The 26,609-nt window shown below is 39.8% G+C and overlaps 2 protein-coding genes across 2 annotated transcripts in view; one reads left to right on the top strand and one right to left on the bottom strand.

The window, feature by feature from the left end:
• The window catches only part of LOC126175562 (heat shock 70 kDa protein 4), a 72,016-nt gene extending 69,721 nt beyond the window's left edge, over positions 1–2,295 (bottom strand). The window contains exons 1-2 of the mRNA XM_049922416.1: positions 1,950–2,295; positions 1,207–1,405 (exon numbers count right to left, since the gene is read on the bottom strand). Coding sequence (XP_049778373.1) covers positions 1,207–1,405; positions 1,950–2,065 — 315 coding nt within the window. The 5' untranslated portion in view covers positions 2,066–2,295. The remainder of the gene's footprint in view (positions 1–1,206; positions 1,406–1,949) is intronic.
• A 167-nt stretch (positions 2,296–2,462) lies between these two features.
• The window catches only part of LOC126175561 (serine/threonine-protein kinase PLK4), a 237,778-nt gene continuing 213,631 nt past the window's right edge, over positions 2,463–26,609 (top strand). The window contains exon 1 of the mRNA XM_049922415.1: positions 2,463–2,741. Coding sequence (XP_049778372.1) covers positions 2,700–2,741 — 42 coding nt within the window. The 5' untranslated portion in view covers positions 2,463–2,699. The remainder of the gene's footprint in view (positions 2,742–26,609) is intronic.

Here is a 26,609-nt window from a genome sequence, read left to right as displayed (position 1 = left end):
TCCGGCACCTCAGTTGAGTAATGTCAGAATGTCATCTGTTTTGATGTCATCATAACCAGTTTCATTTTCTACTTGCCAAAGAAGCGTATCTGCTCATGGTTTGAAGTGAAGTTTCTTAGCACTGGCAATAAATCAATGTACATTATACAGATCCTGAATGTAAGAACTAGGCAACAGTTTTCATATGTCATTAGTTGGGGTACAAATGATAAATAAAGTAGAGATTTCTGAACTGGTACTATCAGGTAAGTCATAAATACAAGTTTTCTTTCTACTGGCATTGCTTATCACGGGGACAACTTAAGCAAATACCTACTGAAGTTCTAGTCTCAAAGGTATGAATTACACAACACACAAAAGTTTGTTCCAATGTAAAATGTCTTTGTTGTGTACTGATGAATGGGATAGGCAGCTATGACCATAACTACCAGTTAATTTTCAGTCTCTATTGGAGTGTCATACAACTACTTCGGGTAGAGATAGCGGTCAATTGTGTTTGAGCTGTGATTCCTCGTACAATTGTGTATTTTTTTCTCTTGAAGAAGGTTTTTGCTGGAAGCTTGGCATGAAACAATCTTTGTTATTGTTGTCATCAGTAACTCAATGTGTCATCTTTATGGGGATTAGCAATCTATCTGTTTCGTAAGTGTATATTCCAACTTGGACTTGACATTACTCCATTAACTTTAATAATACAGCCTAGAAGCCTACAATTTATTAAGTGCATAAGGCAACTATGACAAGAAAATGAAATTTATTCAAAACATACTGATTTTTCCATAAATTCTCTTTATTTGCCCATTTGCCCTACAATATTTTGATCCCCCCCCCCCCAATTTTTCCAGTCACACACTGTTCTTCATAAAATTATTTTCTGGCATAATTATTTGAACTGTCACAAGGAATTACATCTGATAAAAGGTGATACAATATACTCTTGCAACGAATTGTAATAGTCACAGAAAAAAAAAAAAAAAAAAAAAAAACCACTGACTCTTTCCACATCCCAGAGACTCCTCTCCAAGAGATCCATCGAAAACAAATGTAATGTACATGGATTTGCAAATGAATTGCTCTTCATACAAGATTTCAAAGGAGAGAAAAATAGAAAGGAAATATTGAGAAAACTACGAAGAAATTTCCATGCCAAACATCTGTGGGGAAATTAACACTTATTACATCAAATTTACTCGTTTGTGAACTTACCTTAACACCTATTCCGCCATTCCCATGCTGAACAATCCTGTATGGTAAATGCTTCACTTCCTGCTGTATGTATGGGTCACTAAATTTTCGACCAAGAAGTCTTTTAAACCCATATATGGTATTTTTCATGTTTGTTACCATTTGGTTCTTTGCTGCGACGCCCAATATTCGATTTTTCCCACTGAATGCGACGCATGATCTGTAAATTAAACAGAAAAACACGGCGACTGAATATCACATCTGTAACAATCATCGAATACACAGTACTATATTCTGGACTGTATGCTTTAGAAAATTTTTTAATACTGTAATGTCAACTACCTTGCGAACTATAAACAACTTACGGCCATAAATATCAATATCAATTCGACACAAGAAACCCTCATTTTCCACACTAGCAAACGGACTGGTAAGCTCTAACAGAGATTTCTTTAGTTGCTTTCCGTAAACGGAAAGCGCCTTAGCAAAACAAGGTGCCACCTACTGTCGGTCTCCATGGCCATGACCATAAATAGCAAAGAATCACTTTCTACCCAGGAAAGGCATATGAAAAATTTTAGGAATGAATCACCTATTACAATAATATTATCACTAGGTGAGTCATTTTTCGGCTCGATTGCACAAGCTCAGGGTTAACCTTGATCTACATTAACTCATAAACCACGATCTGTAACAGTAGGTTAAAACATGACTTTCCCCTGTCAAATACTGAAATACTAGATGTCAGTGACGAATGTACTTACGGTGTTGCTCGCAAACTGTAATCATTCGCAATAGTTTCAATTCCACCAGCTCTTGCCACTGCTATATAACACGATTCGTTGCCAAAATCAATTCCTATAACGGACATTGCGGCCATTTCACAGCTTAAAAATATTTACCAACGCTGTGAAAGCGCAAATATGTTACACGGAATCAACCACCAACAAACAACAACAACAAACGCTCGAGCTATGCAGCAAAAATCCGGCAAATCATCCACCGGCACAGATACGAAATTTCTGGCACATAGAACAACCAACCACTGTCCACTACGATCGCGAAGACAGAAGAATGTTCCAGACACCAATTTTCAGCACTGGAGCGCTGGTCTCTGTACTGCTTGTTAAATACTCTGGTTCATGGAATCATATATGCGGTAGCATAGATACTGTACCAATTCCAGTAAGGTATAGGAGTAGAGAAGGCTTCGAATCGATGAACTTCTTTGGTGAAGCGTCTTACCTCACTCCGCGCATTTTTAACGAATCAGCGGCTCGCTTACAGACACGTGACTGGGAATCTTGATTTCGTTGGTCATTACTGAGAAAAACACAAGAATATGAAATCTGTTTGAAAACAATCATGTGAAAGAGAGAAATTTTTATTTGTTTATCTTTGAACAACATAGTTTTCAGCATTGCTATGGATTTAATATATTTCTACTGGTCGGTTGCAGAAATTGTTGAAGAGATGTTTACTGTGTTTGGGACAAGACTACATTGATTTTTAAAATGTCTCTCGGCGGAAAGTCGGCCTTTGGACAGCGAATTGAGGTCAGAAACTTCACTATAGCTTGCATACATCCTGTTGCACTGCTGTGTTATTCTAGACATTGAATACATGGAGCAGATAGCGAGAAATACCGAGGCCATTGACATTTTTGTGGGGAAAAATTCTTCATATTCTTTTTGAGTATTGCAACTTCTTACATTCGTGAAACCGCTAACAGTAATTGTGTAGAGTGGTTGGAGCCTAAGTCTAACTGTTGTGATTTATGTTTTCTTGTGTATTTTTGTCACATTGAACACGAATATGTCAATAGTTCTTTGTAAGCCCCATCCTCTCAGTGCTTGCACCCTCCAATACTTTTGACTTTACATTTCGTAGACACCTATGTGTAAATGATATTAGAAAGTGGTTTTAAATATTAAAATGTAATTCTGGATTAATGAATCTATTCATACAACGTCAGTACAGTGATATTGATAGCAACCTCAGATTTCTTGTAGGTGAAACAGTTAGGTTGTCTGTGCTAAATGAAAAGGGCTGCACAAAAATCCAGTTTGTTGTTGATGAGATTTCATTGTGATGTGTAGATTCACAATATGCTTTAAATGTTCAGTAATATGAAACAGTTCACACTCTCCTAAAGGAGGAAAGTAGTTATAATTACAGTGCTAATGATTCACAATTTGGAGATGTACAAATACTTGCTTGTAACAGTTTGTGGGGGATATGAATTATTGCATAAGCTCAGTCATAGCTAAAGTGAGTGGCAGACTTCAGCTCAATGGTATGCTACTAAGAAAAAGCAATCAGCTTATGAAGGAGATAATTTACAAACAATTGTGGGGCTCATCCTGGAATATTTCTCAAGTGCATGGGACCCATTAGGACTAAAAAGAGGGTGGTGAATCAACACAAAGAAGCATTGTGTGAATAGTCACCAGTTTGTTTGACCAAGTCAGAGTGTCACAGAAATCCTGAAAAATGTGAACTGGCTGGTGCTGGGAGATAGATGTCAGCTATCCCATGAAAGTCTACAGGCAGAATTTTGAGAACAAGTATAAATGAGGAATATACTATACCACCCTAGGCCTAAATGTAACTCCTGTTGGAACCACGAAGAGGAGATTAGCCTAATTACAGCATGCACGGAAACATTATTGATTTTTGAGCAATGTTTCCATCCTCCTTATGTGAATGAAATGGGAAGAAACCCTAATAAAGTATAGTACAGTGCACTTCACTCTGCGTTATGTAGTGTGGATGTAGATGTAGAATTTAGGCATGGTAAGGGCCACAGACTGACTCAGAGTACTTGAGAATAAGTAATAAGAGTTTTGTAAGCCATTGAATGTGTAGATGAATTACTTACCTTATGATTCAACACTATTACGAAAAGGAGAGTTGCTACTTATCATCATATAGCAGAGATGCTGAGTCGCATATAGGCACAAATGAAAGACTTTCAGAAAATGAACTTTCGGCCAGTGAGGCCTTCGTTATTCATTGGCGATAGATCACTCTCTCTCTCTCTCTCTCTCTCTCTCTCTCTCTCTCTCTCTTTTCCTCCTACAACTTATATTTTGTCAAAATGTGAGTTGTAATTATATAGGGCCTATTTCGTTTAAGTAGGTTGCACTTGAAATCCTGTAAATTTATAACTTCCTGTGATTCAAGTTTGATTATTATTTATGAAAAAGCCCATTAGGTCTACACAAAGTACTTAGATAGGGGTATTTGTCTTCCTTTATGCCCTTATTTGTTTCATTCTCCCCTCATGGGCTTCAAATTTATTGTTGATGACATAACTGTTCACATCGTAATGTTATATACTGGATTATTCGATGGAGGTTTTTATAACGTTCCACTGGTGAGCTAATTTATAAAACTAAGTGGAACATGTACCTATAATATAAATTATAATCGGGTGTGTGTCACCATTATACCTCTAACACATGCTTCTTCAGAATATGATGTGTAGCATGCAACTAACCAACCAGTTTCAAGTAAAACATATTAACTTTTGTCCTAATTATAATTTTTTGCCCACAGACAGGGTTGTTTCTTCGCTAGTAATTATATCTATGTAAGAATAGAATGCTAGTAGTAGCAGAGGCAAAAGAACCTGTAAAATTTGTATCCTGTACTTCAGTTGATCTATCTATGTCTACTGAAGAATAGGTTACTAATGCTAATGAAGAAGAGGGTCAACAGAAACCTCCGATCTTACTCGTCGGCTTTGACCCGTGACGTAAGCGTGTTGTGGTGTGTGACGTCATTACGGCGCGGAGTTTGGTTTGTGATTGTGGCGTGTTTGTAGATGTCGTGTTGGTGTTTGTTGTGCCCTCTGGTGGTGTGTTCATGGTTTTCGTTTGTTTGGTGTGTTGGGGCCAGTTTGCTGTTGCTCAGTGGTGAGTGCTGTGTTCGTGGTTTTGAAGCGGAATTTGTATTAGTGAGTTAACGGTTTTGTGTGATGGTTAATGTAATGATAATTGCTGTACGTCGGGTGAGTTTGTTATTGAGTGTATTCGGCTGTGGTTTTTTGTTCAGGAATGGATATGAAAGACCGCATGAATAGTGCTCGGTTGAGGGCGATGATGGCCGAGACACCGTTAGAGCTGATCAAATTTCTACAGCTATGTTTGTTTGCTATGGTTTGTGGTGTTTTTTGATTTTTGTATTGGTGGATGGGATCGGGAGATTCTGTTGAGCTATATAGGTCAAGGGAAGTGTTCGATCCTAATTTATGGTATCGGGAGCTGTTGTAGATGTATGTAGGTTTAAGGGAAGTGTTTGTTTGCTATGGTTTGTGGTGTTTTTTGAGTTTTGTATTGGGGGATGTGATCGGGAGGTTCTGTTGAGCTATATAGGTCAAGGGAAGTGTTCGATCACAATTTATGGGATCGGGAGTTACTGTAGATCTATATAGGTCAAGGGAAGTGTCTGATTCCGGATAAGAATGTGTTTTTTGGTATTTGGTCAGTTTTGTGATGTCGATTTTTTTCGTCGTTTTGCGTGGTGTTGTATGGCGGTTGGTGGCTACATTTGTGTATATTTAGTTTCTCCCCACCCAAAAACCCCCAATTTCCCACGCTTGTCCCGTTAAAGTCATTAGGCTTTTTGTGAAACCTGTGTATTTCAGTGTTTATGATACGTATGCGATGTTTTTATATCCGCCATATTGGAATTGTCGTTTATGGTCGTTTCCGCCATATTTGTGACGTCATGGGTCAAAGCCGACGGGTAAGATCGGACGCTTCTGTATTTCCGAAGAAGAATAAATTGATGTAAGTTTAATTTGTTTCACGTACTGTGTTTAAGCTATACAGATCAAACGAAGTTCCAGATACAATTCATATATGTCAACTGAAGTATTCCATGGGAACATTACTTCTATCGCTTTTTTCTGTATTTTTTACAGAAGTGCTAGGACTGAAACAAGTGATATACTTAACATTATGTTTGAAATATTAGTGGATGTGATATATGTCTACCATCTGTTTTCTCTCGCCTGCATTACTTTGTTTACGAATACTTGTCTTTGCTGTTAAATCTGCGTAATAAATCATCTCTGCCAAATTCTGATGTCATTGGTCAAAGCTGATGGGTTGTATCCCGTTCTTCAGTAGTCTCGAAATATCTGGCCCAGTGTGACACACAGGTGACTGAAAAAGGAAGAGCCAAGAACTCTATGAAATTAGGCAGAAAGCTAATATTGTCCACAAAATATAGGCAAGAAATGTTATATGATTAAGGCATGTAATATTCAGGACTCAGCACTTTTGAACCGAGTTGTGATGATTGAAATGTCCAGAGAACAAGTCCACTCAGCAGATCCTGGACTTGACTATATTTACATACTTTGCAAACCACTGTGAAATGTATGGTAGAGGATAACTTCCCATTTTAGCACATATTAGGGTTTCCTCCCATTCCATTTTCTTAGGGAGTGTGAGAAGTGTGACTGCTTAAATGCCTGTATGTCCTGCTGTAGTTAGTGTAATTTTTGTATTTGTGGACCCTATGGGAGTGATATATACAGAAGACCATTGACATTCAAAACGTCTTCCAGTCATCTCAGAATGGATAAATACAGGTCCTGTATGTTTTGCAAGGGAATCTATCATTCCTCCTGCAAAATAGTGGCATGTTCAGATAATGGTGATAGAGGTAGATAATGATCACGCACCCTTCTCTCCAAAGTAGACCATAAAGGCTCCATAATATCTAGATCTGGTGACTGTGATGGTTAGGGGAAATGCAGCAATTGGTCTTGTGCTCACAAATCTAGATCTGGTGACTGTGATGGCTAGGGGGAATGCAGCAATTGGTCTTGTGCTCACAAAACCAGTCCTGGAGAATGCTAGCTGTATGATCAGGGATCCTGTCTCTCGGCACACAGCATCACCGTTGGAGAACAAACATTGTACCATGGGATGGATCTGATGAGCCAAAATGGTCACATAATCCGTGGCAATAATGTGACTTTGGAGAGTAACCTTTGGGCCCATTGAGTATCGTGATATGGCTGCCCAAATCATCACCAAATACCATCATGTTTCAGTCTTGGTACGTGAAGTTGGCCAGAGGTTGGAAACTGTGAAACGAGACTCATCCGACCAAATGACTTTCTTCCATTGCTCCATGATCACAGTTTTTTTGCTTCAGCATTACCTTTTCTTGTTATGAACATTTGAATCATTTATGATGGTAACAAAATAAATCTCGGGTGAACAGCCTGCCGTCTGGGCGCTGCATCCTAGGTCTTCTCATTCAGGAGGGTCTGCCGGCACCGCTCTCGTTATTCTTCCCTCCTTCCCCGAAGTTGGTACACTCTGGGGAATATCCTGTTTCTTCTTAATCCGTGTGATTGCGGGTTCTCACACCTTGCTAAGGATGTAACCGCTGTCACGATTTAGTTGTGGCTCTCTTACTCTGATCTCTATGGCTTCTTTGATGACACAGTCCCAGTATTTGGAAGTCTGTTAGGACTTTGGTTTGGTCATAATCCATTCTGTGGAGTTCCGACAGGCAAGTTCCATTACAAGAATCGTTGGAACTCATCAGCCAGAAATTTGATGAAGAGACCACCAACCTTTTCAGACATATTCTGACATCAACTTACTTCTTATTTGACGGTGAATACTAGAATACTACGAGCAGACAGAAGGAGTAGCCATGGGGAGTCCACTCTCACCCGTTGTCGCAAATATGTACATGGAACATTTCGAGAAGGAATCTCTTGAATCAGCACATCTAAAACCCACCTGTTTCTTTAGATATATGGATGATACCTTCGTTATTTGGCCAAATGGTAGAGAGAAACTGGCAGACTTCCTCACACATCTCAACTCCAGACACGAGAATATTAAGTTCACCATGGAAATCGAAACGGATGGGATGCTCCCTTTCCTAGATGTTTTGATTAGAAGACGAGCTGATGGCATTTTGGGCCACAGCATGTATAGGAGGAAGATGCACACCGATTTGTACCTACATGTGGATAGCTGCCGCCACCCGGAACAAAAGAATGGCTTGCTCAAAACTCTTGTACACAGAGCTCACACCATCTCCGACAGGGACAGTCTCCAACAAGAATTCCGTCTGGCCATCCTGATTTAGGTTTTCAGTGATTTTCCTAGATCACTCCAGGCAAATGCCGGGATGGTTCCTTTGAAAGGGCATGGCCGACTTCCTTCCCCAACCTTCCCTAATCCGAGCTTGTGCTCCGTCTCTAATGCCCTCGTTGTCGATGGGACGTTAAACACCAATATCCTCCTCCTCCTCCAACAAGAATTGGACCATCTGAAGACCGTGTTTCAGAGGAACAATTACAAGGAAGGGCAAATTCAGAAGGCTCTACATCCCACACGTGCAGCACCAGCGAAAACTGAGGATGAACCTCAGGAGGAGGCGGCCTTGGCTATTATTCCGTTTTGTGGGGCCTTATCCAGAAAAATTGGATGCATTTTATGTAAGCACCAAGTGGAAACCATCTTCCATCCTCCAAGCAAAACCAAGAGCCTTCTTGGTAGCGTCAAGGACAACCTTGTTCTACGTAAATAAGGGGTTTATCAGATACCTAGCCAATGCAGTAGGGTATACATTGGGCAGACCATTCGTACCATTGAGGACCGGTGCTGAGAACATCAACGGCACACTAGACTTCAACAGCCCAGTAAGTCGGCAATCACTGAGCATTGCCTGTTGGAACTCCACAGAATGGATTATGACCAAACCAAAGTCCTGACACAGACTTCCAAATACTGGGACTGTGTCATCAAAGAAGCCATAGAGATCAGAGTAAGAGAGCCACAACTAAATCGTGACAGCGGTTACATCCTTAGCAAGGGGTGGGAACCCGCGATCACCCGGATTAAGGAGAAAAAGGATATTTCTCAGAGCGTACTGACTTTGGGGGTGGAGGGAAGAATAACGAGAGCGGTGCCGGCAGACCCTCCTGAACGAGAAGACCTAGGACGCAGTGCCCAGACGGCAGGAGAACGGACGCTGTAAATGGACCGTGTGCGGGGCGCACTGACTCATAGGAAGCGCCTGAGGGAGGAGCGGGAGGGGGATTGTCCTATATATACATGGCACCGGCCCACCGCTGGTCAGTAAATCAGCGCACCTGATGATGGCAACTCGGTTGATTGCCGAAATATTGTGTCCTATGCTCACTCATACCAGGCTGTTCACGCAAGAATTATTTCATCATAAAATACGCCTGCAGAAATTGAAGAATCACATTTATGATGGTCTTGGGATTCCAGCTAGCCATGCAGTTCCTCGGTTTTGGAGCTTCTGTAGTTGTTGCTTTGGTGCTGACAGGGTTCGCAAGTATGACATTCAGTTCTCCAGTTCTGAATATATCATTCAGATTGTTTATGAAAAATGTTGAAACTTGCACTTTGTCGAATCTGAGCTTCAAATTTATGATTTTTTTTTTTTAACTTTGTACAAGGAAACAGTACAGACTTCAGCTTGTATATTGTAACTCTTTAATCGTAGTATTAAGTATAAATAATAGTGAATACCATTTGACGCTGCAGTTAATATTTCTTGCTTAAAGATAGCTAGACCAGAAAAAGGTCAAACGTGATGAACTTCGAAGTGGGGGGGGCAACATGTATACAGTTTTGAAGCTCAACTCTCTTTTTTTTTTTGTTAAATGTCTTACACATCTGACAGCAAACTTAAATTCAAAGAAGAATATCATAACTAACTTTATTCATTGGCAAAGATTAAAATGAAAATGCCACTGACACGTATACCATCCACATTCAAGACTACAGGGAATTATTAATTAAAAACCATGTGTATTCCTGGAAAATGGATGAACTTCGAAGTGGAGGGGGCAGCATGTATACAGTTTTGAAGCTCAACTCTCTTTTTTTTTTTTTGTTAAATGTCTTACACATCTGACAGCAAACTTAAATTCAAAGAAGAATATCATAACTAACTTTATTCATTGGCAAAGATTAAAATGAAAATGCCACTCACACGTATACCATCCACATTCAAGACTACAGGGAATTATTAATTAAAAACCATGTGTATTCCTGGAAAAATTGTTCGTAAAATATATGTTGTTGACTGGTAAGTCAGAACTGTAAACAAGTGAGAGCTGAAAACATTTATCAGTCATTTTTCCTAATATGCAGGGGGTGTCTAGAAGGCAAGTTGAATGATTTTTTCCTGCCAACCTGGAAAGTTGCAGTGTTGCAACTGGTGGGGGAAACATTGGTGGGGAGTCTTGGGGAGGCGATGCATTCTTCGCCAGTTGCCTGGTGGTTGTTGCCGAGTGCTGATTGCTCGTAGTATGTATATGTGTTCGAGTGACATATCGGTAGATCAAAATGTCACGATTCACTGAACAGTGACATGCCATTAAATTCTATGTTACATTAAGGAAATCAGTCTCCGATACTATCTCAATGCTTAAACGAGCTTATGGCGATGATGTGCTGTCTCACACTGCCTTCATTGTTAACAAGTTCCTGGCCACGCAAGCTGTGGCAATGTTGTCACAACCACCATACATTACCGCTCTGGCACGCGCAACCTTTGTTTTGTTTCCTTGTATAAAGAGAATCTTAAAGGGCCATCATTTTTGGATGATAGATGCTGTGAAAGTCGCCACGATGGGGTGTCTGATCAACATGATCCAGGAAGCCTATCAGAGCTGGCAGAAACGCTGGTCAATAAATTGTTCTTTACAGATTTATTCAACTTATTTTCCGGACAACACCCTGTATATGTTGTATTTCACTGTTATGTGCCTTTTCAGTAGAGTTACAAGAGGCAGCTGGGATGCATAAATGTGGTGATGTATCATTACTCTATTTCTGTAAATTAAAAAGACCACATCAGTGAAGTAAAATACAAGATGCGAGCAATAGTAAGAGATATTAATAATTGTTTATGAGTATATTGGTATATATAGACACCAAAATTCTGTAAAGAACACTTTCATAAACAAATTCAAATATAGAAAATGATTTTGTATTTTAAAAACTCTCCCACCCTGCATATAACATTATTTTCCTTGACATCTTGATTCAGAAATGAAATAATTTCACATAGAGGCAAAAGATAAGATCTTTTCATTGCTTTTATTGTTGAGTTTATACAACTGTGCATTGTGACCGTGTAATGATGCGACATCCACATTGCATATAACATTGGAGAAGGGCCCCAAACAGCATCTTTTCTACTAGGCTGTGAAAGGAATTGTGGTTCAGCAGGAGGTATGCAGTTAATCTCAACACCTTTAAAATCACATGATAGCTGGGAAATGTGTCCTGTGTAACAGTTTTCATTGTATTTAAAAGCCACATATTGCTCCACCAACAGCTTTTCCAATGAAGCATTTTCATGAGCTGCCATAGCAGCAATGGACCCATCTGCATGTATTGAAAGTCTCTTCATTAAAACACTGTTAGTACCAGTGACTAGAAATGCATGGTGTGATTGTGTTGCTGGTACTGTCCTTGCTGCTTGTACCTGCATTCCAAGACACCTTCATAATATACGATCTCTTGTGAAGAAACAAAGAACATGGTCGAGATGTAATTGGATAATGATGTACATTGCAACCTGGCTGTGTTGGCTAAGCTTTTTACAGTGCAATCAATACGGTCACAGGGACTTTTTTTCACGCCACAAAGCAAAAAAGTGCCTTTCTGCTTTAATCCTAAAGTCTTGTGGATTGTAAGTCAGGTTTGTGAGATTCTTGTAATTTTTGTACTGTGATTCAGCATCTTCACCAGAATATATGTCTCGGGAAAACATGCATAACTGTGGCATTGTGCTGCATGTGATCTGATATACAGCATATGCTCAAAGATTTTACAGAATTGTTAAATTTGTGATATACTACAGATGGACGCACTATTGACTGAGAATTATTCCAGTAATATCCCTGTACCTCATTTTGTATCAAATAACTATAATTTTCAGTGGTGTCTAGAATAACTATGATTTCAAAATGGGCCAAATTTTCCTTACATTATTGAAAACACAAAGAGTGCCCTTTTGTTATATAATGGTGCTGTTGCAGAACATTGATTGTCTCGACTAGATTTTCACAGAATTCTCTTACAGGCAGCTGAAGTGTGACTTTGGTGGTTCTGTCTGTATGCATCCACTTACGAAAGCTGACATCATTATCACCTTTCAGATCCAACTCAGATTTCTGTCCAATGAATTCTTGTACAGTGTCCTTCCCAGGGCATTCAATACACATGCAGTTTCTGTTGTATAGAATGTGCATCATACAGTTTCTGTTGTATAGAAAGCTCTGGTTGAAAATTGCGAACTAGTGAGGAATAAAGGAGACAACTCACGGAACGGCAGTGTCGTTGAAAGGCACACAAAAGGTACAGAGCTTGGCTAGCTTTTGCAATGCACCTATTTTTATTGGGAATGAACTCTATAGATGTAGCAGTCAGGGCGAACAGGCTTAGATGGTGGGGTCATGTTACATGCATGGGAGAAGCAAGGTTACCCAAGAGACTCATGGATTCAGCAGTAGAGGGTAGGAGGAGTCGGGGCAGACCGACGAGAAGGTACCTGGATTCGGTTAAGAATGATTTTGAAGTAATAGGTTTAACATCAGAAGAGGCATCAATGTTAGCACTGAATAGGGGATCATGGAGGAACTGTATAAGGGGGGCTATGCTCCAGACTGAATGCTGAAAGGCATAATCAGTCTTAAATGATGATGATGATGATGCTATTTTTATTAGCTCTAGGAAAAAAATAGATACAGACACCAGCACAAGCGCCTGTCTCCTTGCATTAAGCGTAAAGAGCTGGCAGTCGACGGAGCTCAGTGTTGGGAGAAGCACACGCACGCATGTGTGCGTGTGTGCCATATCGCTTTTTTCAGCAAGATCTTGTAATCAGGAAATGAAGCCTTGCCACCAAGAGGTGTGAACCACTTTGGCTTCAACTCATAAAATTTAGAAAAAGTGATCTTATTTTGAGTCTGCTTACAAAATTCAGTGTACAGTTCTTTCAGATCAACTAAAGTAACTCTTCTTTGCATGTGAAGCTTCTTGTTATCTATCATTAAGGAAATATAATCTTTCCTTTGTGCACAAAGTCTTGAAAATTGTCATTTTCATAAAACTTCACTACCTCTTGTTTTATAGTTTCAGTTAATAGATTTTCACCATTCCTGCATTCTGGAGAAGAGAGTATAGCAATGCTGTCTTTAACTTTTCTTGCTGCACACACCACATGCTCTGTGGGGTCAGAGGTACTTCTCTGGCAGTGCTCCATGATGATGTGGCAACTGTTAAAAACTTGAATCTGTTCATCATGAGTTGAACTTCTACATTTTTAAATGAGCAGCTCCATTACATCAGAAAAATCTGTCCACTGTTGACATGGTCTTGCACTGCTGTCATTCTGACCACTAGAATCAAGGTTCAAGACTTTCTGAATTTTGTGGTTTAGTGCACTGCTGATTTGGTGTGCTTTATGTTTTCCATATGCTGCTTCGTAGCTGACAGAAAGTGACTTAAGTGGTGACACTTGGAGCAGAGAGACAGATTTGTTCAGGCACTCATGGGAAATGGTGGATTGATCATAGGCTTCAGCCGAATCTGTTGAACTGGTTTCTTTAATCTTATCAATATTAAAGCAGTTGGGACCAACTTTTGGCCTGGTTTCACATTCAGCTTGAGCTATTGTGCGGGATTTACATTCACTACATGTAAGGCGTCTGTAAATGAGAAAGATACAGGCTTTGTAGTATGGGTAAAAACATAATATCATGACCAATTAAAAAAAAAGACATATATTGGAAACCACTGACAATAAAACATCTATTTTACATAAATTAGACAGTAATTACTTGTAATTTGTTTCCTGTGCCTAGAGAATGGATCAGCAAAGTACTTCTGCAGGCTTGAGTATTTTGACAGCTACAGCTTCTCATGATGAAAAAAGTTCTGATGGAGCAGTTCTCCATCTTAACAAATCAATTTCTTCTGTCTCCATATCACTAACCTGGTAAAACCCAGACAGTCTACAGAAACTATTTTTGTGACAGTCATAATTATTGTACCTTTCTCCATTTTGCAATTATCTCTTAAGCTCAACTAAAGCTAAACAATGTAGCTGTCATATCTCAGTGAGGAACTTGAAACATTCAGCATAGGGCAGGATAATGTAGAGAAACTATTGATCAAGTTTAAAAGAATAGTTGACCACAGAATGGATAGATATGTACCCAGTAGAACAGTTGATAATGGGTGGGACCCTCCATGGTATACAGTCACTGTAAGGAAACTTCTAAAGAAACAGAGATTACTGCATAATAGGTGCACAGCAAAGCCTAGGGCTATAAATAGAGAAATGCTGAATGAAATGCGTTTGGCTGTCAAGAGAGCAGTGCCTGATGCCTTTAATGACTACTGCAGCAGAATATTCAGATGATCTTCAAGAGAACCCAAAGAAATTCTGGTTGTACGTAAAGGCTGTTAGTGGCACCAAAGTTAGTATCCAGTCCCTATTGAATGGGACAGGAACTGAATTTTGGGTAGTAAAGCAAAACCTGAAATGCTTAACTCCATTTCCAAATGGTCCTTTACAAAGAAAAATCCAGAAGTAGTGCCCCAATTTAATCCTAGTACCACTGCAAAGATGAGCAAAATCAGTATTAGTGTCAGTGGCATAGAGAAACAACTGAATCGTTAAAACTGAATGAAGCTCCAGGACCAGATGGAATCCCTAACAGAGTCTATACTGAATTTGTGGCTGAGTTAGCCCCCTCTTCTAACTAGACTCTATCATAGATCCCTGAAACAAAAAATCATGGCGGGTAGTAGGAAGAAAGCACAGGTAACGCTCGTCTGCAAGAAGGCTAGTTGAAATGATCCACAAAACCGTCCACTATCCTTGACATTGATTGCTTGTAGAATCTTAGAACATGCTCTGAACTCAAACATAGTGAGGTGCAGTGAATAGAGTGACCTCCTCCATGGCAGTCAGCATGTATTCCAGAAGCATCAATCATGTGAAACCCATCTCGCACTTTTCTTGCATGACATACAGAAAGCTTTGGATCAAGGCAGTGAAGTAGATGCAGTATTTCTTGATTTCTGAAAAGCATCTGATTCAGTACCACACCTATGCTTATCGTCAAAAGTAAATTCATATTATCAAGAGAAATTTGTGTCTGAATTGAGGACTTTTTGGCAGGGTGGATACAACATGGTACCCTGGATGGAGAGTCATTGTCAAATGTAGACGTAACTTTGGGTGTGCCCAGGGAAGTGTGTTGGGATCCTTGCTATTCATTTTACATATGAAGGCCCGTGTGGACAATATTAACAGTAACTTCAGACTTTTTGCAGATGTTACAGTTACCTCTAATGAAGTGCTGTCTGAAAGGACCTGCATAAATATTCAGTCAGACCTTGATGAGATTTCAAAGTGGTGCAAAGATTGGCAACTTGATTTTAATGTTCAGGAATGTAGAATTTTGCAAGTTACAAAATGAAAAAACTTTGGTATCCTATGACTGTAATATCACTGAGTCATAGCTGAAATTGGCCAACTCATACAAGTATCTGGATGTGACACTGTAGGGATATAAAATGAAATGATCACATGGGTAAAGCACATGGTGGACTTTGGTTTATTGGTAGAATACTGAGGAAGTGCAATCTGTCTACAAGAGAGATTGTTTAAAACTCACTTGTGCAACTCATTCTAGAATAATGCTCAAGTGTGTGAGAAAATCAAAAATGTTGGAAAAGACAGATTGATTCTTAGCTTACCTTCTTTACTGTAAGTAAAGTGTGTGGAATCCACACCAAATAAGACTAACAGGGAATACTGAACATATCCAGAGAAGGGCAGTACGAATGGTCACAGGTTTGTTTGACCTATGGGAGAGTGTCACAGAGATTCTGCTGAAACTGAACAAGCAGACTCTTGAAGACAGATGTGAACTATCCTGTGATAGTCTACTAATGAAGTTTCAAGAACTGGCTTTAAATGATAACACAAGGAGCACCCTACAACCTCCTATATATCACTCACATAGGGATCACGAGGACAAGATTAGAATAATCATAGCATGCACAGAGACATTCGAACAATCAGTATTTCCATGCTCCATACATGAATGGAATGGGAGGAAACCCTGATAACTGGTACAATGGGATGTACCCTCTGCCATGCACTTCTCAGTGCTTTGCAGAGTATGGATGTAGATATGGATTTAGACTGACTGAGCACTGTCCACAGCAGAGGAGACAATGAAAGTATTGTTGACAAATGTGACAACCATTTGAAAAAATGTTTCTGCACTGTTTGTTGGTCAATTACAAAACTTTTAAATAAAATATATATTTCTATATAATGAAAGCAATTTATCCTGTTCATAATGCTTTTATTCCATCTGACAACAACAAAGATCATGTTACAGCAGTCCCGCTAATCCAAACCCCGGCAATCCGAACATGAAAAAGTTAGTCTAAGTATGAAAAACTGTGCAGTAAACTGCTGTACATACACAGTATTTTAATTTCCACAGTACAGTTAATATGTATTAGAAAAACAGGCAAGAAAACATTAGGTTTAAACAATGCATAACAATGAAAGAAAAGCTGTCAAGCTTACTAAAATACAGCAGACATTTTAACCCTACTTTTTAGATGACTAAATCTCAGTCATTGTTTTTTGGCGTAATGAAGACAGTCTGTTATATGACGCATAGTTGTGCCATCGTTTCATAAACATCAAATCAGCTGGTGTAGCAGTGGGCTGTTGCTCCAAATAACATAGCGCGAGGTCAAGGGCTTCTGCTGTGTGGCACCAGCTCTCCTTTGTCTCTTTCAGGCACATTGAAACTTTCATCACAGCGGTCCACTTATTCCTGGTCTTGAGTCACAGCAGCAACTAAATCAGTGTCAGTAATGTTCTCCACACATGCCCCATCTGCTGCCATCCACTCATTTATGTCTCCTTCACTAGCTTCTTCACATCCAGAGATTGTCTGTATCATTTGTAGTAGATTTTCCTCTTCATTTTCAGCTAGGTTGTCCTGAAATTCAAGAGATGTCCACAGTTTTCTCCACGATTTTCTCAGAGTATTTTCTGAAATATTCTGCCATGCCTCAGCGGCCCAGTCAACAACATTCTTCACATTGGTCTTTTTTATTTTGTCCACTAAAGGAATGCTATCACCTTGGATCAGCATTCTTAAAAATTGTTTTCTGTAAATCAGTTTTTATGTTTACAGTGTGCCCTGCCTGGTCCATCGGCTGTAGAAACTTTACAATTTCTCCATCACATAATTCCTCAGTGCTGGGGTGAGATGGCGCGTTATCAGTCAAAAGGACTGCACGGGGAGACAAATTATTTTCCTTAGAAATCCATCGAACAGAGGGAACAAACTGGTCGTGAAACCATTCTTTGAACAGCTTACCATCCATCCATGCTTTTTTCTGGTTGCGATAATATATGGGCAGGGACTTCATGTTGCAGTTTTTAAAAGCTCTGAGCCTACCACATTTGCCGATCAGTATTAAAGGCAGCTTGTGATTACCAGCAGCGTTACTGCATGCTAATAAAGTCACACGATCTTTGCACATTTTAAAACCAGGAACATGGTCTTCTGCTTTTGATGCCAGGCCTTTTGTTGGCAATGCCCTAAAATTAAGGCCAGTCTCGTCAGCGTCATAAATTTGTTGGGGAGAATTCTTTCCTTCTCTTATCATTCCTTCACTGCATCATGCTCAGAAGAAAGCTACTCTCCAGTAATTGTTAGCTGATGGATTGCATGACTTTTTTCAATCTGTCCAACCAACCCGTACTTGCACTAGAAGACTCATAACCATTTATTAACCTGTTTAGGTAAACAGCCTTTTCTTGAACCAGTGATCCACTCAAAGGAGTTCCCCTTTCTCTTTCCTGCATAAACCAAAGGAAAAGAGCTTCATCCACCTTATCGTGCTGGGACTGTTTCAAGGTCTGCTGAATTTCGAGTGTTTTTCCAGAAGACGTTACCCATGACTGTTCAAGCTTGATTCGGTTCTTCTTCCAATCACAAATGGTTGCTTTACCAACACCCAGTTTCGTTGCCGGTTTAGATACATTCTCACCATTGTTTATCTGCTTCAAAGCATCCAGTTTTTCTTTGAGAGTTAACATTGTAAGTTTCCGTTTACTCGTAACGAATACAATACAACTGTTATGCGTGCCAGCGATCGGTAACTAACATAACCAAGCGCTTTGCGAGCCAACTGGCAGTGCGCTGACCTCAGACACCACAAAAGTCTCAACAATGCACAACAACAAGGGCAGGGATTGAGAGTGAGCTATTGTTCCCACACTAGTTTCCATTTATTCCCATGGTGTACCTACTCATCTGCTTGGTATACTTAATTCTAGAAACTCGTCACCGTAATTCTGGCTAATCCGAACACATCGGTAATCCGAACAAGGTCTGGTCCCAATTAGTTTGTATTAGCGAGACTCTACTGGATTTACTGTTCGAGTACATTTGAAAGTTTCATGTTGACATGTCAGTCCTCCCCACCATTCACCCATAGGAATGCTAAAAGTGTCTTAATCTGTGAGGTTATTTTTACCCTCTCTCCTTATAGTGATTCACATATCTACATCTACATCCATACTCCGCATGGCCACCAAATTCCACTGATCTGAATCTGATAGAACATGCCTGGGACGCTATCAAGCACCAACTCAGCACCCACAAACCACTGGCCCATAATTTACAGAAACTGTGTCACCTGTGCACAGACATCTGGTGCCTCATACCTTCGGAAACCTGCTAAGGACTTGTCAAATCCATGCCTCGCACAGTGGCTGCTGTATTGTCAGCACTTAGGTCAGCGGAAATTTCTCCAATTGTTGCATAGTTATTCTTTACACATCACCCCTTACCATTTGTCAGAAACCTTGTTCTGATATCGTGAACTGTTCGTGAAATGAAATAAGAGTTGTGCCTTATGCGACTCACCCTGTACATATATATGTTATATCCTGATGAGTGAAAAAACTATGACAGCCTCCTTAATAGCATTTTGATCCACCTTTGGCTCACAGTACAGCAGCCACTGTGCGTGGCATTGATTTGACAAGTCCTTAGCAGGTTTCCGAAGGTATGAGGCACCAGATGTCTGTGCACAGGTGACACAGTTACTGTAAATTATGGGCCAGTGGTTTGTGGGTGCTGAGTTGGTGCTTGATTGCGTCCCAGGCATGTTCTATCAGATTCAGATCAGGGGAATTTGGTGGCCATAACAACAACATGAATTCACCGTTGTGCTCCTCATATCACTGTAGTATGATTCCGAACTTGTAACATGTACAGTTACCCTGCTGTAAAACGTGATTGCTTTCTAGCATACATAGAGAGTGAAGAGATGCAACTGGTCTACAAAAATGTTCACATAGTCCACAGCTGTCGCGTTGCCTTTGATTACTGCCTCAGGTCTCATGGAAGTCCAGTAGAATGTCCGAATGTCCCTCTCCCCTGCCTGCACCCGTCGTGTAATGCACAGTTTGAGCAGCCATTCAAATCCAATGTAACAAGACATGTAATTCATCTCACCGGGTGACATGTTTCCTTCCATCGATCAGTCAAATCTCGATGCTAGTGTACCCTTGGAAATTGTAATTAATGATGTCATTGGGTCAACAAGGGAAGATGCAGCATCTGCTACAGAGCCTCATATTTCAAAATGTGCGCTGAACAGTCATGCCTGCACCTTCATTGTAGTCTGTTATCTGATCTGTCACTTAATGCTGCCTATCCCACTTAACAGAATGAGAAAACCTCTCACTCTACGTTCTCTGTTGAGACATGGATGTTTAACACTTTGTCACCTACTTGTGGTTTCTCCATCCTTGAGCCACTTCTCATAGATGCTCATGACAGTAGGATGTCAGCTGCTGACCATTTTATTCGTTTCCAAGATTTTCATTCCCAGGCATCGGGTCATAGCACTCTGCCCTTTGTGAAAGTCAGTTATATCAGTTTATTTCCCCTTTTACAGCACGTATCATTGCTAGGATCATTCACTATTCATCTCTTCTACTTCTCTACTTTCCATACTGTATCATGTGTTCACAGCTGCACCAGGGTATATTCATTCTTGCAGTGTGCATTGGTCATCATGTTTTAGCTTGTCAGTGTATGTTTTGTCAGCAGTGCTGGGAATTGTATGTTGTGAAGGTAAGTTCTTACCAGCTCACCTGTCCCATTGTGAATATAATTTCCCTATTCCGTAAGCCAGGTCCGTGCAACACAGTGCCGTCAGGCACCATGGTGCCCCTGATATGTTGTTCTTAAGTCATTTGTAAGCAAATTTCTATTCTGACAATTTATGATACAAAATCAAATTTCAGAACAAAACTATTTTTTGTACATTCAAAGCTGTACTCATTATTTCTCCAAATAAAAATTAGGCCTCAGTTGTTGGGAATTGGAGACAGAGTCATATTAACCTCAACAAAGTTTTGCCACAAATAATAAGTTTGCTCTTTTGAAATATTGTTGTTTATATTGATAGTTCTTCCTGTGTAATGTTTTTCATGGTATGCTGTATAACTTGAGAGGTTGTGAGTGTAGCTTCAGTTATGTATCTTATTTGTGATCGAATACTCTTAATACAATGTGGTTAAAACACAAAGAACTTACAGTTTTACCAGTGACTGATTGTTTTGTCGTATTCAGCGGAAAACTCGCGTGTTTATTGTATAAGAGTAGTTTGCGTGTTCTCAAGAAAAGTAACGTAGAATGTCATTTTTTCACATATCAAACAAAATTTAATTATAACTTTCCTGTTTATTCTGAATTATGAAAACATAAAGTCTCCATGAATCGTGGACCGTGCCGTTGGTGGGGAGATTTGCATGCCTCAGCGATATAGATAGCCGTACCGTAGGTGCAACCACAACGGAGGGGTATCTGTAGAGAGGCCAGACAAACATGTGGTTCCTGAAGAGGGACAGCAGCCTTTTCATTAGTTGCAGGGGCAACAGTCTGGATGAGTGACTGGTCTGACCTTGTAACGTTAACCAAAATGGCCTGGCTGTGCTGGTACTGTGAATGGCTGAAAGCAAGGGGAAACTACAGCCGTAATTTTTTTCGAGGGCATGCAGCTTTACTGTATGGTTAGATGATGATGGCGTCCTCTTAGATAAAATATTCCAGAGGTAAAATAGTCTCCCATTTGGATCTCTGAGCGGGGACTACTCTGGAGGACATCGTTATCAGGAAAAAGAAAACTGGTGTTTTACGGATCGGAGTGTGGAAAGTCGATTCCCTAAATGGGGCAGGTAGGTTAGAAAATTAAAAAAAAATGGAAATGGAAATGAAGTCCCATGCTTCATTACAGAGCATAGGGGAACAATGCGGGAGACCCGCACCGCCTTACTAGGCAAGGTCCTAATGGAGGTGGTTCGCCGTTGCCTTCCTCCGACCGTAATGGGGATGAATGATGATGATGAAGACGACACAACACCACCCAGTTATCTTGAGGCAGGAAAAATCCCTGACCCCGCCGGGAATCGAACCCGGGACCCCGTGCTCGGGAAGTGAGAACGCTACCGCGAGACCACAAGGGCGGACAGAAAATTTAAAAAGGGATATGCATATATTTAATCTAGGTATAGTGGGAATTAGTCAAGTTCGGTGGCAGGAGGAACAAGACTTCTGATCAGGTGAATACAGTGTGATAAATACAGAATAAAATAGTGGTCATGCAGGAGTAGGTTTAATAGTGAATAAAAAAAATAGGAGCATGGGTAAGATACTACGAACAGCATAGTGAATGCCTTATTGTAGCAAAGATAGACATGAAGCCCCGCCTACCACAGTAGTTCAAGTTTATATGCCAACTAGTTCCACACATAGGGAAGAGATTGAAGAAATGTATGATGAGATAAAAGAAATTTTTCAGTTGGTGAAGGGAGACAAACATTTAATAGTGATGGGGGACTGGAATTCTACAGTAGGAAAAGGAAGAGAAAAAAAAGTAGTAGGTGAATATGGAATGGGGTGAGGAATGAAAGAGGAAGCTGCCTGGTATAATTTTGCACAGAGCATAACTTAATCATAGCTAACACTTAGTTTAAGAATCATGAAAGAAGATTATATACATGGAAGAAGCCTGGAGACACTGGAAGGTTCCAGATAGATTATATAATGGTAAGACAGGGATTTAAGAACCAGGTTTTAAATTGTAAGACATCTCCAGGGGTAGATGTGGACTCTGACCACTCGGTTACGAACTGTGGATTAAAACTGAAGAAACTGCAAAAAAGGTGGGAATTGAATGAGATGGGACCTGGATGAACTGAAAAATCCTTGGGTATCAGAAGAAATATTAAATTTAATTGATGAAGGGAGAAAATATAAAAATGCAGTAAATGAAGCAGGCAAAAAGGAATACAAATGTCTCAAAAATGAGATCGACAGTAAGGGTGAAATAGCTAAGCATGGATGGCTACAGGACAAATGTAAGGATGTAGAGGCATATATCACTAGGGGTAAGATAGATACTGCCTACAGGAACATTAAAGAGTCCTTTGGAGAAAAGAGAACCACATGTATGAATATCAAGAGCTCAGTTCTAAGCAAAGAGGGGAAGCAGAAAGGTGGAAGGAGTATATAGAGGGTCTATACAAGGGCAATGTACTTGAGGGAAATATTATGGAAATGTAGGAGGACGTAGATGAAGATGAAATGGGAGATATGATACTCATGAAGAGTTTGGCAGAGCACTGAAAGACCTAAGTCGAAACAAGGCCCTGGGAGTAGACAACATTCCATTAGAGCTACTGATAGCTTTGGGAGAGCCAACCTTGACAAAACTCTACCATCTGGTGAGCAAGATGTATGAGACCGGCAAAATACCCTCGCTCTTCAAGAAAAATATAATAATTCCAATCCCAAAGAAAGCAAGTGTTGACAGGTGTGAAAATTACCGAACTATCAGTTTAATAAGTCCTGGCTGCAAAATGCTAACATGAATTCTTTACAGACAGACGCAAAAACTGGTAGAAGCTGACCTCGGAGAATATCAGTTTGGATTCCATAGAAATGTTGGAGCATATGAGGCAATACTGACCCTCTGACTTATCTTAGATTAAGGAAAGGCAAACCTATGTTTCTAGCATTTGTAGTCTTAGAGAAAGCTTTTGACTGGAATACTCTCTTTCGAATTCTGAAGGTGGCAGGTGGCAAATACAGGGAGTGAAAAGCAATTTACAATTTGTACAGAAACCAGATGGCAGTTATAAGAGTCAAGGGGCATGAAAGGGAAGCAGTGTTTGAGAAGGGAGCAAGACAGGGTTGTAGCCTATCTCTGATGTTATTCAATCTGTATATTCAGCAAACAGTAAAGGAAACAAAAGAAAAAAGTTGAGTAAGAATTAAAATCCATGGAGACGAAATAAAAATCTTGAGGTTTGCTAGCAACATTGTAATTCTGTCAGAGACAGCAAAGGACTTGGAAGAGCAGTTGAATGGAATGGACAGTGTTTTGAAAGGAGGATATAAGATGAACATCAATAAAAGCAAAATTAGCATAATGGAATGTAGTTCAATTAAATCTTGTGATGCCGAGGGAATTAGGTTAGGAAATGAGACACTTAAAGTAGTAGATGAGTTTTGCTATTTGGGGAGCAACATAACCGATGTATAAGGGATATAAAATGTAGACTGGCAATGGCAAGGAAAGCGTTTCTGAAGAAGAGAAATTTGTTAAGATCGAGTTTAGATTTAAGTGTCAGGAATTCTTTTCTTGAAGTATTTGTGTAGAGTGTAGCCAGGTATGGAAGTGAAATGTGGACAATAAATTGTTTAGACAAGAAGAAAATAGAAGCCTTCAAAATGTTGTGCTACAGAAGAATGCTGAAGATCAGAGGATAGATCACGTAACTAATGAGGAGGTACTGAACAAAAATGGGGAGAAGAGGAATTTGTGGCACAACTTGACTAAAAGAAAGGAATGGTTGGTAGGACACATTTTGAGGCATGAAGGGATCATCAATTTAGTAATGGAGGGAATTGCAGAGGGGTAAAAAACATAGAGGGAGACCAGGGCATAAATACAGTAAACAGATTCAGAAGGATGTAGGTTGCAATAGTTACTTAGAAGTGAAGAAGCTTGCACAGGACAGAGTAGCATGGAGACCTGCATCAAACCAGTCTGGACTGAAGACCACAACAACAACAAAGTTAGAAACTAAAATCTTAATTAAGATGACAGTAGACTGTGTCTCCTCAGCTAGCTCAGCAAAATAGTGATGTGAAAATGGTCTCTTGCAGAGTTTGTTACATTTTACCAAAAAGAAAAGTCATCCAGTGTTGGGGAAGTAATTAAAGAGACAATGATCAGTGCCATAGAACGTGTTTCATGGTCACAAAGATAAATCTGTACTTATTTCTTCTCTAAAAGGAATTCAATTGACATAACTATCTGCTGCTAGTCATGTTGAAGAGATTTCTAAAAATTTAGCATCTAAGTTATATCAAGACCTGCAATTTTGCACTTATTTTTGCTTCAGTTTGATGAAAACATTGATATTTCTGATATTGGAGAGTTGTGTTTATTTGTTAGAATGGTCTTTCATGATTTCACAGTTAATAAGGACTCTTAACATTTCACTAATGTACAGGGGGGGGGAGGGGGGGGGAAGACATATGTAATGCAGTCCTCAAATTTGTGGAAGGTATAAACATTTCACATTCTAAATTTGTTGCTATGGCAACAAATGAAGTCATCCACTAGAAGTGGCTTACAAGGGGTCTGTTTGACTGATTCTTGAGTATTGCTCATCAATCTGGGTCCCTTAACAGGTAGGACTAATGGGGGAAGGGAGAGAGAGAGAGAGAGAGAGAGAGAGAGAGAGAGAGAGAGGGTGAGGGGTGGGGGTGGGGGGAGGAGGTGTGTGTCCAATGCAGAGTGGCTCATTTTGTCACAGGATTGTTTCATTGGTGTGGGAGCATTACAGAGAGGCTCAACAAACTTCAGTGGCAGATGTTACAAGAGAGGCATTGTGCATCACGGACACATTTACTATTGAAATTTCGAAGGATCACCTTCCGGGAAGAATCGGGCAACATATTACTTCCTCCCACGTATACCTCAGGAAATGGCACGACGAGAAAATTTGAGAAATTGAAGCTAATAGAGAAATTTATCAGCAATCATTCTTGCCCCACTCCATTTGCGAGTGGAACAGTGAAGGGGATGGCAGTTAGTGGTACCAGAAGTACCCTCCGCCGCACATCGTAAGGTGGCTTGTGCAGTATTGATGTACATGTGTAGATGTAGAAATGCCTGATTTGAGATGGAGTTTAAGCGTTAAATAAAGAAGAATTTTAAAAATACAATTTTCTTCTTTTCTTCATATTTGAAATTGCTAACATAACTGTTCTTTGTGTGAATCATAAATGAAGCACAGTTATTGAAGACTGTTTGTAGCTTTCACCTATCTGCAGTTCTGATCTGCAGGTCAACCAGATATACTGTAGGAACAATTTTTCGAGGAATAGTAATGGTCATTAATTACCAGTTCCCTGTAGCGTTGCATGAGAGTGGTATGTGTATGTGGCATTTTCTTTTCATTCTTTGTCAATGTATAAAGTTAATTAGGATATTTGCAAGTGAGATAGCTATCAGATATGTAAACATCAAACAATGGAAAATCCCGGATGGAATGGAACAATATATACATGTAAACACAGACATGTATAGATATGTAAATATTTGAGCCAAAAAATAAGTTGAGATTAAATTGTCTGTATAACACTCCCCCCCTCCCCTCCGAACATCGAAAATTCGTCATACTTGACGTTTTTTTCTGATGGAAGCATCTTTAAGTGCAGTTAAGAACTGTTAATCCCAATGCCAAATGCTTTTCACGATTGTTTGTACGTAATACTGCAACAGAAGAGTTACCATGCACAAGCTGTTTCCTTATAAAGCTATGTTTTTTTTTTCTTTTAAATTATGAATTGGAAGCACAGCCTGAAAAAGTGCATGTTTCAACATTTCTCATAAACAGTCTGAATGGTGTAACCTACTTTTCTACATTATATCAACTTAGTGGCCTACATGTTTGATGCATAAAAAAGTGAAGTCTGTAGGTCAACTCATTACTCAGTAGTAGATCTCTGAAAATAAGGAAGTTGGTGTGTGGCTAATCATAGAACACACACCTATGAGCCTTGAAACCAATTTCTCAAAAAGCGTTAGTTAGGCTAGTGCTATTTGGCAGTTTCACTGTTAAGACATGTGGGTAACCATGTATCAAATATGATAAAATTCTAAATTAGTCACCTTGTCACCCCCTGTGAGAATGTATGGAATGACCCTTTCATCTGTGTTACGACTTAGAAAATGATGTTTTTC

The sequence above is a fragment of the Schistocerca cancellata genome, chromosome 3 (assembly GCF_023864275.1).
Source record: "Schistocerca cancellata isolate TAMUIC-IGC-003103 chromosome 3, iqSchCanc2.1, whole genome shotgun sequence".
Classification (NCBI taxonomy): Eukaryota; Metazoa; Arthropoda; class Insecta; order Orthoptera; family Acrididae; genus Schistocerca; species Schistocerca cancellata.
The sequence above is the reverse complement of the archived record's forward strand: the minus strand, read 5'-3'. Positions and strand labels throughout refer to the sequence as shown.